The following is a 12,943-nucleotide window of genomic DNA, read 5'->3' on the forward strand; positions in this document are numbered from 1 at the left end:
GTTCCTGTGCTATACTGTTCTATGTTCTATATGCAGAAGGGCAGGAGGCAATTGAGTGGAGCACAAACACCACAATGGAGTGGTTAGAGGCAAGGTCTTGGAGGGAGTTAAAACAAGGGTAAGAATTTTGAAGACGAGGGGCAGCACGGTGGTGCAGGGGTATTACAGCACTAGAGACCCAGATCCTATCCTGACCATGGGTGCTGTCTGTACGGAGTTTATATGTTCTCCCTGTTTTTTTCCGGGTGCTCCAGTTTCTCCCACATTCCGAAGATGTACTGGATTGCGGGTTGATTGACTTCAGTAAAAATTGTAAATTGTCCCTAGGGTGTGGGATAGTGCTAGTGGATCATCGGGGATCATTGGTCGGCGATGACTCGGCTGGCCGAAGGGCCAGTTTCTGCGAGGCATCTCTTTATTTTTGGGCAGTTCCTCCACCAGAGGTTGACTTTCTCTCACCCCAGATCTCTGGTGTCATCAGAGGCTCTGCCCAGGTGGGTCAGGTGATGCAGGACAGAATGGGTGAGTGAGCAGCCTCAGATGTTGCACGCTCCCTTCAGTATTTGCATGTGGCCTCTGCATGTTCCTACAATATAGATTTATAGTTCTCATTTCCATCTCAATACTCCTCCAATTTGAGCAGTCATTGATCCGGCAGAAAGCACACGTGTGGACCATCTCTCAGATTTTAGGAGTCACCTTGTTTCACGAATTGATCTCAGATTTGGAGAAGATTCTTCAAATTAAAAACTGGGTGATGGTCTCATCTCTGAGAATATTCAACAAAAAGAACAATGTAAGAAATAGGAGCAGGAGGAGGCTTTTTGGCTCCCGGTACCTGTTCTCCCAATCAATAACACCGTGGCTGGTCTTTCACCTCAGTGCCTCTTTCCTACACTAACCCCATTTCGCTTGATTCCCTGAATAACTACACATGCTGTAAAAATATCCAAAGGCTTTTGACTGAATAAACCATCAAAGACTGCCTGGGTATTCTGGGACCTAAAGCCCGAGGCCTGCTCGAAGTACGGAACCATAATGGGACGGACTGAAGTATGGAAGGTCACCAGCTAGTCTTCTGCATCCATAAGTGAGTTGAAGCAGTGGGTTAGATCCAGGATGATTGGACTCATTATGTGCAATGGGTCTAGGTGCCTACTTTATTCAGCCACTGTTATAAAAGGTCAGGCACCCTGAAGGCCTCTTTTCCCATCCTACACAAAGTTTGGTTTGAATAAGCTGAAACTTTTTTCTACAGATTGAATTACTCAAGTTATTCCCTAAGTAGATAATTCCAGGCACGTGAATATTCCCTGAACAACAAACAAAGGAAATCCTAAATGAAGATAGACGCAAAAAGCTGGAGTAACTCAGCAGGATAGGCAGCATCCCTGGAGAGAAGGAATGGTTGACGTTTCGGGTCGACACCCTTCTTCAGAGCCTTCTTCTTACAGCCCTCCGCTCACTTTGCAGCAATCCCGACTGCAACAAAGTCCTAAATGATGTGCTGGAGGACATCAAGATTAAAGAGATACGAAATGTCAAATAGAATGTGTCAGGTCACGCCAGCATTGATCTGCTTAATTGGTGCAGATGTGTTAAATTTCTGGCTTTGTAAAATCTGAAGATTTTGATATGCTTTTACACTCACGGTGTCACAGATAGGATGGTACGACAAATTCAGAATTTGGCAGTGGGACCTTGATAATATCAACAATTAATTGGGATGCTTAGTTGCTTCAGGACTTTCAGCAGAATTGTTACATATTGATTTCATATCAAAAATGGAAGGAAAAGTGATGTATACGTGCGTGATCTTCCCTGAAAACTCGGAGGGATTAAGTGTTTCCATGGAAACAGAACGGTCACTTGTGGAAAGTGCTTGTGACATTTTCATGATTGTAAGAGCACATCCTGCTTATGAACTGCAATCTGCACTTTTGAGAAAGTTCTCCAAATACCAATGTTGGGTGACGTTATCATTTCTGAGAATGCTCAATAACAGAATACCGAGTAGAATTCTACTACTATTATCTCAGTATTCCCCGATTTGGAACAATAGGCATTCAAAAATAATTGTTTTAAACTCAATCCTGACCTTGGGTGCGATCTGTGTGAAGTTTGCATGTTCTTCTCGTGACTGCATGGGGTTTTTTTTTTATCCCCAAAAAACCCATTAAGCATTGGTGCATGAATAGTCCATGATAGGATCAAGGCCTGGGTCATTCTGATGCCTCATACTATGAGCATTCTGCACTGTTTAATATTGCTGTGATTTCTCAATTGTCTATGCTTAAATATGTCACAGAGAGGATTGTTATCAAAAACATGTTATCTCCAAAGGCACCAAAAATTAGATCTTTTTGCAAAACCCTGAAGCTAAAATATCCTGCGTAGAAAGGAGCTGCAGATGCTGGTTTAACTGAAGATAGACACAAAAAGCTAGAGTAACTCAGCGGGTCAGACAGCATCTCTGGAGAAAAGGAATAGGTTATGGTGAAGAAGGGTCTCGACCAGAAACGTCACCTATTCACCTATTCACCTATTTCGCATGTAATATGCAGTGCTGGAAAACATTCCCTTTCTCAAATTTGCTTCTGGCCAAGTCTATGGAACCAATCTGAAATGGAATACAATATATGGCAGCTATTGCAATCTAGAACAAAGTTCCAAGTGAGTGTTTTTCACTTTCAATCTTAGTCTGAGCACCAAACATCCCCTAAAGACCAACCTAAGAAAGCTTTAGATATAACTAGGATTTGGGAATATATATTGTAGTCTGCTATCTGGTGAACAATTGGAATTACAATTTTGGATGGACAATAAATGTTGGCTTTGCCGCATTCTGTAAAAGGGGAAGGTAATTGATGGCTGATTTCTGAATATTCAGCATTAGGCAGAATTGTACATCCATGCTAAATATTGCAATGGTCTATAAACCTCACACATCAACCAATGATTATGAAACAACATATTCTCATTCAAAATTAGTTGAACCAAAAAAGGATGATAGTATGCTTGCCTTCATTGGTTGGGGCAATGAGTATAAGGGTCAGGAAGTGGTGTTGCAGCTTTGTACAACTTTGGTTCCATTTGGAATATTATGTACAGTCCTGGTCAACCCATTACAGGAATGATGTAGAGAGTTTGAAGAGTGTGCAGAAGTGGTTTACTAGGGTATAAGAAAATAACTGCAGATGCTGGTACAAATCGATTTATTCACAAAATGCTGGAGTAACTCAGCAGGTCAGGCAGCATCTCGGGAGAGAAGGAATGGGTGACGTTTCGGGTCGAGACCCTTCTTCAGACCAGGGTGCTGCCTGGACTAGAGGGTATTAGTTTTCTGAAAAGTTTGGGCAAACTTGGTTTGTTTTCTCTAGAGAGTTGGAGGCTGAAGGGATACCTGACAGAGGTTTATAACATTATTAATGGCATGGATAAGGTAGAGTTTCAGATCCTTTTAGTCAGGATGCAAATGTCAACAACTAGAGGGCAGAGCTTTAAGCTCAGTGGGAGAAATTTTAAAGAGGACGTGCAGGAAATTATACTTCTACATAAAAAGTAGTGAGTACCTGGAGCACACTGGCAGTGGTGGTGGAGGATGCAGGTATGATAAAGGTTTAAGAGACTTTTAGATGGACAGATCAATTTGCAGGGAATGGAGGGACATGGATCACCTGTAGACAGAGGAGATTGGTATCATGGTTGGCACAGACATCGTGGGATGAAAGGCCGGTTCCTGCACTGCACTATTCTATGTGTGATGTTCTCTTCGTTCGAGAGATCTTTTTAAAATTGTGTCCATTCATAATGCGAATAATAATGCCTGCAGTTTAGAGCCATGAAATCATTCTGCACAGAATATAGCCTCTTGAATCTGTGTTTCCATCAAGCAGCAATTTTCACTCCTCCCACCTTATTCTCCCCAAATTCTCCTCAATTCCCCCAAGAGTCTATCACCCACTTAATATGAGGGACAATATACCAAACCACATGTCTTTGGGATGTGGGAGAAACTGGAGAATTCTGGGGAAGCTCCCTTGGACACAAGAGAATGTGACCAAATTCCACACAGGCAGTACCCATGGTCTGGATTGAACCTGGATTGTTGGAGCTGCAAGGCAGTGGTTCTATTAGGTGCATCACTCTGCCTGTCCTGCATTGATACTTTGCTGGAAGATGGTGTTTTGTACTTTTATAGAATTAAAGTGAATGAAAAAGAGAGCATAGTTGCACTATCAACTAGTTCATAAAGGCCTGTAAACTGTAAGGAGAGGGATCAACTGTGGGTAAGAAGGATTCAACCAATAGTACTTTTTATGGACAACACAGGCATAATAGGCTGAATGGACTCTTCAATGTTGCAAATGCCTATGATTCAAGTCAATGTTTCTATTCCATATGAGCCAAAATCCACCTTCAAAATCTGTAATCCTATTCCGTTCATCCTCATCCAGTTATCCACATTCATCATTCTGATAGTCAGTCGTACTGTTCCTCATTTCATTGCTTCGGCATCTAATCACAATGAGTGAAGAAAGTGTCTCCAATTAACTGGAGTTATTGGCAATCAATTCTTTATTTAAACACCAAACTTTGGTAATTTCCTATATTACCTTACAGATATGAGTGTACTGACAAGTATATCCATCCTTAATTGCTCATCCCACATTACTGATCCCATCCCTTATTACCCATCCCTAATTGCTCATGGAGCAGGCAATGGGAAGATGGCGTCTAACCTTTGCAGTTCTTCTGGTGAAGGTGCTCCAAGTGTACTATATATCAGGAGTATGAGGAGCTGGATCCAGTGAAGATGAAAGAATAACAAAATGGTGTGTTATTTGGAAGGAATCCACTCCTGTTTCTTGATGCTAGACGTAATGGGTTTAGGAGCTGTCTTTGTTAGTAAAGAACTACTGTACAGTGCATTTTGTCCCTTCAACATCTTTCATTTTCTCACAAATGTCAATTAGAACTCCCTCAGTCTTTTCTTGTCCAAAGTGCGACATGCAGATTTTGTTTTCCTCTTGTGGCTCTGGAATCACCCTTGGATACCTTTACTGCCATCTCTCTGTCACGCTCGGTAATACGGAGGCACAGAAATATGTTGTCCGTTCAATAGAGCCAACATTCAGAGGCAGAGTACCTACTACCACATAGCATAAGTCGAATACATAATAGAAGGAGATTTCTATTCCAAATTCAGACACCTCTACTGAACTGATGTAAACATCTAATTGCCAAGTTTTTGGAATGGAAAGGTTAGGTACTTTACAGAATTGTTGCACTTTTATCCATAGTCTGCTGCAGCTCATGTGTGGAATCAAAAGTCTGGGCCAAATACACACAGTCAGTCTCAATTTTGAATCACATGCAAAGTCCCATTACTCAAACACAATAGCCACATTGTAACTGGGGCAATACGTCTATTTAGGGAAGCTTTAAACATCGCACCACCCGCAGTTCTGAAGAAAGACACATTTGTACTAACAAATTTAAGAGATATTTATCTCGCAAATAAACAATCATTTTGAATTGCCTTACTTGAAGCCATGCTGGCTTGTCACTGTATTATATAGAAAAAGGATAATCTTAAAACATGCTTTGTGTAAAAAAAAAAAGATGACCGTGGATAGCAACATGTCTCTATCATGGTGTGAACTGAACTTCATGCCTTGTTGACAATGTTGCGAATGAGGCATGTAGCAGAGGGTGAAACAAAACTACGTGAGATGAAGCGTTCTGGAGCACTCTGGCCGCACTGCCAGGTTGGGGCTTAGGTGAAACTTAGACAGAATGGAAACACCATGGGCATGAAAAGCAGGCACAAGACAAAGAATGATTGATACGCAATGTTTATTCCACAGCATGTGGGTAAAGATGGAAAACAAGAGAACAAAACTTCTCCCTCCCAACAGCAAAACCACAACAGCCAACACAACACAAGATGAATAACGTGTATTTTTTTTAAAATATACCAAACAACATCAATAATTATGGAAGTGGAATACATTTATGAAGAACTCCAAACAACAAAGATAAGTGAAGACAATTTTTAGATTAACTGCTTGATAAAAGGCAATGTATTCATTACTGAGAGGCTAATCCTAATTTAAAACCCATGAAAAATGCTTGCACACATCATTTTACATTAATGCATAAATCCCTGGAACTGCCAAGTTGAAAATCTGTAACCTTAAATCTAACTGTACAGTAAGAAAGATGAAGTATTTATAGTCTCAACAACATGTGTAAATTAGTTTTCACTCTGATGACTTCACCAGTCATTATCTGATGAGTTTAGCGATGATTCCTCAATGGACATACTCTCATCAGAGTCACCATTAGGATCGAGTGATATTTCAACCACTGTGTCTCCAGGTGTAGCTGTGTTATTAGCTGTCTGGACATTATCAGTGGATGTCACCACAGTCTCGGTGGAGGTTGTTAGGAGGTCATTAGACGCTGCCCCAACATTCTCCCCCTGGCACCTTTCTGTCAGTACAATGGACGTCTGAATAGCCACATCCCGCCGGGGCATGGCAGAGAAGTGGTGCAGCCTCACCAGTGTGTGCATTGCAGCCACCAAAGACATGACATTCTGGGACAGCCGGGCCCCGCGATACTGCGAGGCATTCTGCAATGCATTGATGTCCCTGTGCATATAGTTGAAGCCACGCTGCATAGTGCTCACCAGGGTGTCTAACCTGCGGCATATGGGGCACAGATCCACTTCGGGAGTGTTATTGGAATCTGGTGGGACAGCGGAAGGGGCAGCTCTCATTGCCTCTGGCCGATGTGCCCCTTGCTGCCTAGACTGCTCTGAGGAAGGCACTTTCATGTAATGGGATGCTTTCCATTGTCCACCTGCAGAGTCTTCTCTACATTCCTCACATGAACCTTGTGGAACCTCTTCAGTCTCTGTACCTTGCTTCACCATTCCATGTCCTCGTGTCTGGGCAGAAACCTTCTCTTCCAATACCACAGTGATCTGATGCTGCTCTGGTCCTCTTCGTTCTGAAGTGCAATACTCATCTGGGGAGATAAAAGAATAATGTTTTGTTTTAGCCGCAGATGGGTGATTAATAAACTGAAGAACTAGATTGCAACAGAGCTTTGGTTACAAGCAAGCTTGCAATCAATTATAGAGCAAAACCATTAATGTGTATGCCTTGAAGGTTTGCTTATGTAATCATTGCAACGCATGCTTAATGATAATAGCCAAGACTGAGGCAAGCATTGATGGGTTTGACAAAACAATGCACACTCACCAGAGTCACTGGAGTCACAGGACGCATCAGGTCCATGTTCCACAAGGTGGACTATCGGGGTCACCTTCTCTTCCTCCCATGTTAGGACCTTCTCTTTTGCCACATCTTTGTGCTGGACTGCCCCTCTCTTTTTGTTAAATGCGCTTTTCCTCCGGGCGCCAAGTCGTAAGTCACTGATACGCTTTCGACAGTCCTTGACTGCTCGGCCTAGTTTGGAAACTTTGTTGACTTTGGCAGCGGTAAGGTTGCAGCCACGGTGTTGCCCCTCACTAGCGGGCGTTTTGGATTTTGTGGCCCGAACCAATCTTTGTAATTTTGTGAACTGTTTCACAAGCATGCACGTAGCCCACATGGAGAATGCAGGCTTCTGCCGCTTGGCTACTTTGAACGCCATTTTCGTCAGCTTTCCGCCTGTGCGGAGTGGAAAGAAAAGTCATTTGCAAAGGTCAAGTTGCTTTCCTTTGGAAGTTAAGATACTAATTGTCAATTAGTACAGCTGCATTCAAAACGCATCATTGATTTGATTGCCTGCAGATACTGCTTTCATTTTCCACACCTGTCAACCTTGTGGCTTCTGAATGGCATTGTCAATTGACTTTTGTTGAACATCAGATTATGGGCAGTTTTATGAATACTGGTGACCAGTATATGCATCCATATCTTCCAAGCACATGTGAAGGAAAGAACTGCAGATGCTGGTTTAAATCGAAGGTAGACACAAAATGCTGGAGTAACTCAGCGGGTCAGGCAGCATCTCTGGAGAGAAGGAATGGGCGACGTTTCGGGTTGAGACCCTTCTTTAGTCTGATGAAGGATCTCGACCCAAAACGTCACCCATTCCTTCTCTCCAGAGATGCTGCCTGACCCGCTGAGTTTCTCCAGCATTTTGTGTCTTCCAAGCACATTATGGTTATAAGTAATTGAGAAAGGAAGTATGCATCTCTCAATTCAGACTATGTTCCAACTTAGTCTCCAGCTGAAAACAGATAATATAAAAACCCAAAGTAGTATTCATACCATTGTATTCAACAACAATTTGTCTCCTGTCCAAACAATTTCAGGTATACAACGATTCACAGTAAAATGCCAACAACTAGCGCTCACGTAACATCTTTAACTTTGTAAAACCTCACAAGGTGCTTGTTAATAAAAAAAAATTCACCGTACAAACTCTAATCTTCCTCATTTGACCATGTGCCAGGTGACAATGTACATGTGTCAGACATAATAATTGAGATGGATAGCTTATTTTGTGATAATCATTGATTAGGCATTAAATCGTGCTTAGTTTTCTCCTCCTGTGGCATGTCAGGAAGAGAGTACTTTGTTCTCTGATGTGTAAAGAAACAGATTAGACGTTATGCCACACAGCATCTTGATGAAATGAGGAGACAGCAAAAATGATCGGGATTGATTAAAATTGTTGCATTGGATCATTACCATCTGCAGAGGTAATTATATATTATTCTATACAGTAATCCAAAAAAAGGGTCAGTTAACATAATTTTGAGGAACAGCATCTCATCTCTGTTGAGGCATGTTGCAGTCTCAGGACTCAATACTAATTTCTACATTTTCAGATAACTTGCCTTTCCCATTTTTGACAGAGATTGCATTTTTCCACCTGTAACTAACTTTGCTTTTCGTTTTCCTGCCTGATCTTGCTTGGTTGGGTAATTTGGTCAGCTTGAATGATTTGGGCTATACAGCTCGCTAGCTCCTTGATTTCAGGATGGGAACATGTTAACAGTAACAGGAAGGCTTCTACACCTGAAAAGAAAACCTCAAACAAACTGTAGCTTTTCTGGAAATCCGAAAGAAAAACAGAAAATGCTGAAAAGATTCAGCAGGTCAGGCAGCAACTATGGAAAGGGAAAGAGTTAACATTTCAGTCAAAGATTCTTTGTCAGTTCTGACAAAGTGATTGGACCTGAAACGTTAATTATTTTTCTCTCTTTCCACAGATGCTTCCTGACCTGCTGAGCATTTCCAAAATGTTCTGCTTTTATTTCAGATTTCCAGCATCAACCAGCATTTTTTTTAAGGTGCGCAATCCCGTTTCTAAACTGACTTCATCACAAATTCCAAAATGTTTCCAATTTTATCATTTTCAAGGTTGGCCTATTGACTTGATAAACCATTAAAAATCACACCGATCGCAGGTACTTCGCTTCGACTTTCCGAAGATTCGAATCTTATTTGAACAGGCCTCAATTGCTATGTTGATGTTGGATTATATACTGTAATGAGGATATGTCAGTGTCGCTGGTTCCTGAGAAAGAGCTGAGAAAGAGCACAGTTCATAAAGAGCTCCTGCTCAGCCAACTCCTTCACTCAACAATTGACCAATTGAGGTAAGCTTTGTCCATATCTACACTGATCATGTGATATTTACAGAGTATCAAAACGCTCCCAAAAGCAGCCAAAAATACTGTAAGGGATACAAAGTGCTGGAGTAACTCAGGCAGCATCTCTGAAGAACAGGGATAGGTGATATTTTGGTTTTGAATCCTTCTTCAGACCTGAAGGTGTCTGAAGAAAGGTCCTGACCTGAAACATCATCTATTCATGTTCTCCAGAGATTCTGCCTGACCCGCTGAGTTAGTCCAGCACTTTGTGTCTTTTTGTGTAAACTAGCACCTGCAGTTCCTTATTTCAACATTATTGTAATTGATTTCCCTTCCACAACAAAATACTCCATTTACATTGTGCATTTTAAATAATAAAATTGTCCCAAGGTGGTTCACAGGAGCGGTATCAAACAAAAATGTACTTTGCGCCTCAGGAAAGAATATTGAGGTAGGTGCTGGAAAGCCCAACCAAAAGGGAAGAAGAAAATAAGAACAAGATAGGCCACTAAGCCCTTCAAGTCTGCCTTGCTGATCAATACGATCTACCCCAGTCCACATCTCCTCTTCTGTTCCATAGCATGCAATACTGCAGTCTAATTTCTCAGAATCAGAATCAGAATTACTTTTATTGTCACCCCAAAAAAACAAGTCTTTTGGATTGTCTCCTTAAATGCACCAACAATTCACGGTACAATCTGCTGGGATAGGGAATTCTGGAGAGTCACCAGCCTCTGTGCTCCTGTGCACTACAAATTTTTAATGGCATCTCCTTATCATGCAACTATTTCCCTGTGCTTGAGATTCTCCCACCAGTGGAAACAGGGTGATATTAACCCCATTGTGTCCCCAGGGATCGTATGTTTCAATAAGATCATTCCTCAGTTTTCTAAACTGCAGATGATACAAATCTACTTTCCCTCGCCATTAATGAAGGAGATGGGCTATATATAATAACATCAAGGGGGGAGATGGATGGCAGGTTTTGTGCAGGGAATTGTAGAGCTGCTGACTGGCTGTTGAAAACTTACCGATGGACTGAAGGAGTAACAAAATGTGAAAGGAGAGACCATGGAAGCATTTAGAAATGAGGGTGAGAATTAATGTAGTGTCATACAGTTTTTACAGCACAGGTCCTGTGTCCACCAAGTCTGCCAGGATCCTGAAGCACTTACCCATTCTTATTCAATTTTGTAATATTCATAACAATTCTCCACACACTCCGCACACCTGCGTATCAGAAGGCAACTTACGATGGCCAATTAACCTACCAAACAGTACATCTCTGGGATGTGGATCCACGTGGTCGCAGAGAGAACATGCAAACTCCACACAGACAGCACCAAAGGTTAGGGTCAAACCCAGGTCACTGGAACTGTGAGGTAGCAGATGTGCAAGCTGCAATGCTGTCTGATTTTACCTGGCTGAATCAAAGCCTCCCTGAGAATTACTGTCTATTAATTTCGAGCAGTATTGATGTGCTGGTATTTTGTCTGTGCAGACAAACACACTCACTGACATCGGTACTACCACCCACAAAATACAAAGATACATTAAAAAAGATGAAGGTCTCCTCTCCAAGGAAACTCTATTTATTAATGCGCATCCAAGGTGAAAATTCCAATGCAGGGTTACAGTGAAGGCATGTGACAAACTAATCACTTATAGGAGTAGGCATTCTGAACCAATGTCACCATCATTGCATTCACACCAGCTACATCATCTGTCAGCCACTTTATCTCCAGTAACTTAACAGAGTATTCAAACCTAAACTCGGTGATCAAACTGCCAGACTATGACAATAGGTTAAAGGTGCTGGGTGGAATGTTCTTTGCAATGTATTTAGAGAGACCAGAAAGAATTGCATAGTCCCTTTCTTATTGCGAGCAATGGTTTCCTACAACTATTATAGAAATCTAGAAAATGGCCATGAAAACAGCTTATTCGCAATTATTTACCAATAGGTTCAGACAGGAATCGAAGACGATCATCTTTTCTCAAAGAGCAGAGAATATGGAAGTCGTCCTCACAAAGAATTGTTAAGGTGAATCGTAGAGAGTTAAGTTTAATTTAGTTTTGAGATACAGCAAAGAAGCAGGCCCTTCGGCCCACTGAGTCCACACTGACCATCGATCACGCTAGTTTTATGTTAGATCCACTTTCTCATCCTCTCCCTGCATGCACAATAGGGGCTATTTACAGAGGCCAAATAACCTACAAACACACATGTCTTTGGGATAAGGCAAACTCCACTCAGACAGCACCCAAGAGCAAGCGTAAACCCGGGTCTCTGGTGCCGTGAGGCAGCAGCTCCACCAGCTGCACCATGTCGTAGAAGGGGAATGTAGATAAATATTAAAAGGGAGAAAGAAATAGAAAACATATATTGATAGGTTAAATAATAAATGATAGGAAATGACTCATATGGAATTTATTGCTGACAGAAGGATTAACCCATTGCAAATATTTAGTAATATATTCTGCCTTAACAAGGGGGACTATTATGGAGTTCTTATTAAAACATCTGTTCCATAGCATATTTATGGGTTTGACCTTTGCCAACAGGATTGATCCAAAATTGAATGATAGTACAGATCCAACTTTAATATTCTCATCCTTGTTTTCAAATTCCTCCAGGTTCCTTGTCCCCTCTATCGCTGTATTCTGCTCCAGACTAAACCTCTCTAAAACCAGGTGCAATTACTGTCTACAAGAGGCATTTAGACAGAGACCAATAATTGATGGTATGATCCTCATGCGGACAAATCAGGTTAGTGTAGTTTGGCATGGACACAATGAGCTAAAGGTCTTGTTTCTATGCTTTCTAACTTTTTGACTCTCTGACTCTATCTCCACAATATTCCACATCTAACATTTTGATTTTTTCAGAAATTTAACCGATGCACTTTTTGTGACCATGCTTTTTTGTTGTCTAGTTCCAAAGATCTAACATTCCCTTTCTGGACCCTCTACTTCTCTCGCTCCCTTGAAACCTACCTCAAAGATCAGGTTTTAACTCAAATGTCTCCTTACCAGTCTCACTGTTCATACATGATAACAAGCAAGTTCCAGCATCTTCAGTTTCAGACTTGGAGAGTCATACAGCATAGAATCAGGCCCACCAAGTCTGACCAACAGCATGTTTTGATTTGCAAAGGTGCATTTTATATAACCAGGATTGTTGGGGATAGAAAGGACAGTTCAATGGTAAAACGGACTTCAAGGATGCTGGGATTTAATGGCAGTTCTTGTAAGGAGAAAAGCACATTAGTCCTTTTTTTCCAGTTGTGACAAATGGTCTCTGACTTGAAACATTAGTGC

The 12,943-nt window shown here is 41.5% G+C and overlaps 1 protein-coding gene across 6 annotated transcripts in view; it reads right to left on the reverse strand.

The window, feature by feature from the left end:
• pcdh9 (protocadherin 9) overlaps window positions 1-12,943 on the reverse strand; it is a 697,317-nt gene that overhangs the window by 208,253 nt on the left and 476,121 nt on the right. For 2 of the 6 annotated variants that reach the window (XM_078402257.1, XM_078402254.1), the window contains exon 3: window positions 6,931-7,038. The exons of the other annotated variants lie outside the window; for them this stretch is intronic. In XM_078402257.1, coding sequence (XP_078258383.1) covers window positions 6,931-7,038 — 108 coding nt within the window. The remainder of the gene's footprint in view (window positions 1-6,930; window positions 7,039-12,943) is intronic. 6 annotated transcript variants of the gene reach the window in all.

The sequence above is a fragment of the Rhinoraja longicauda genome, chromosome 7 (assembly GCF_053455715.1).
Source record: "Rhinoraja longicauda isolate Sanriku21f chromosome 7, sRhiLon1.1, whole genome shotgun sequence".
In the NCBI taxonomy this organism is placed as follows: domain Eukaryota; kingdom Metazoa; phylum Chordata; class Chondrichthyes; order Rajiformes; family Arhynchobatidae; genus Rhinoraja; species Rhinoraja longicauda.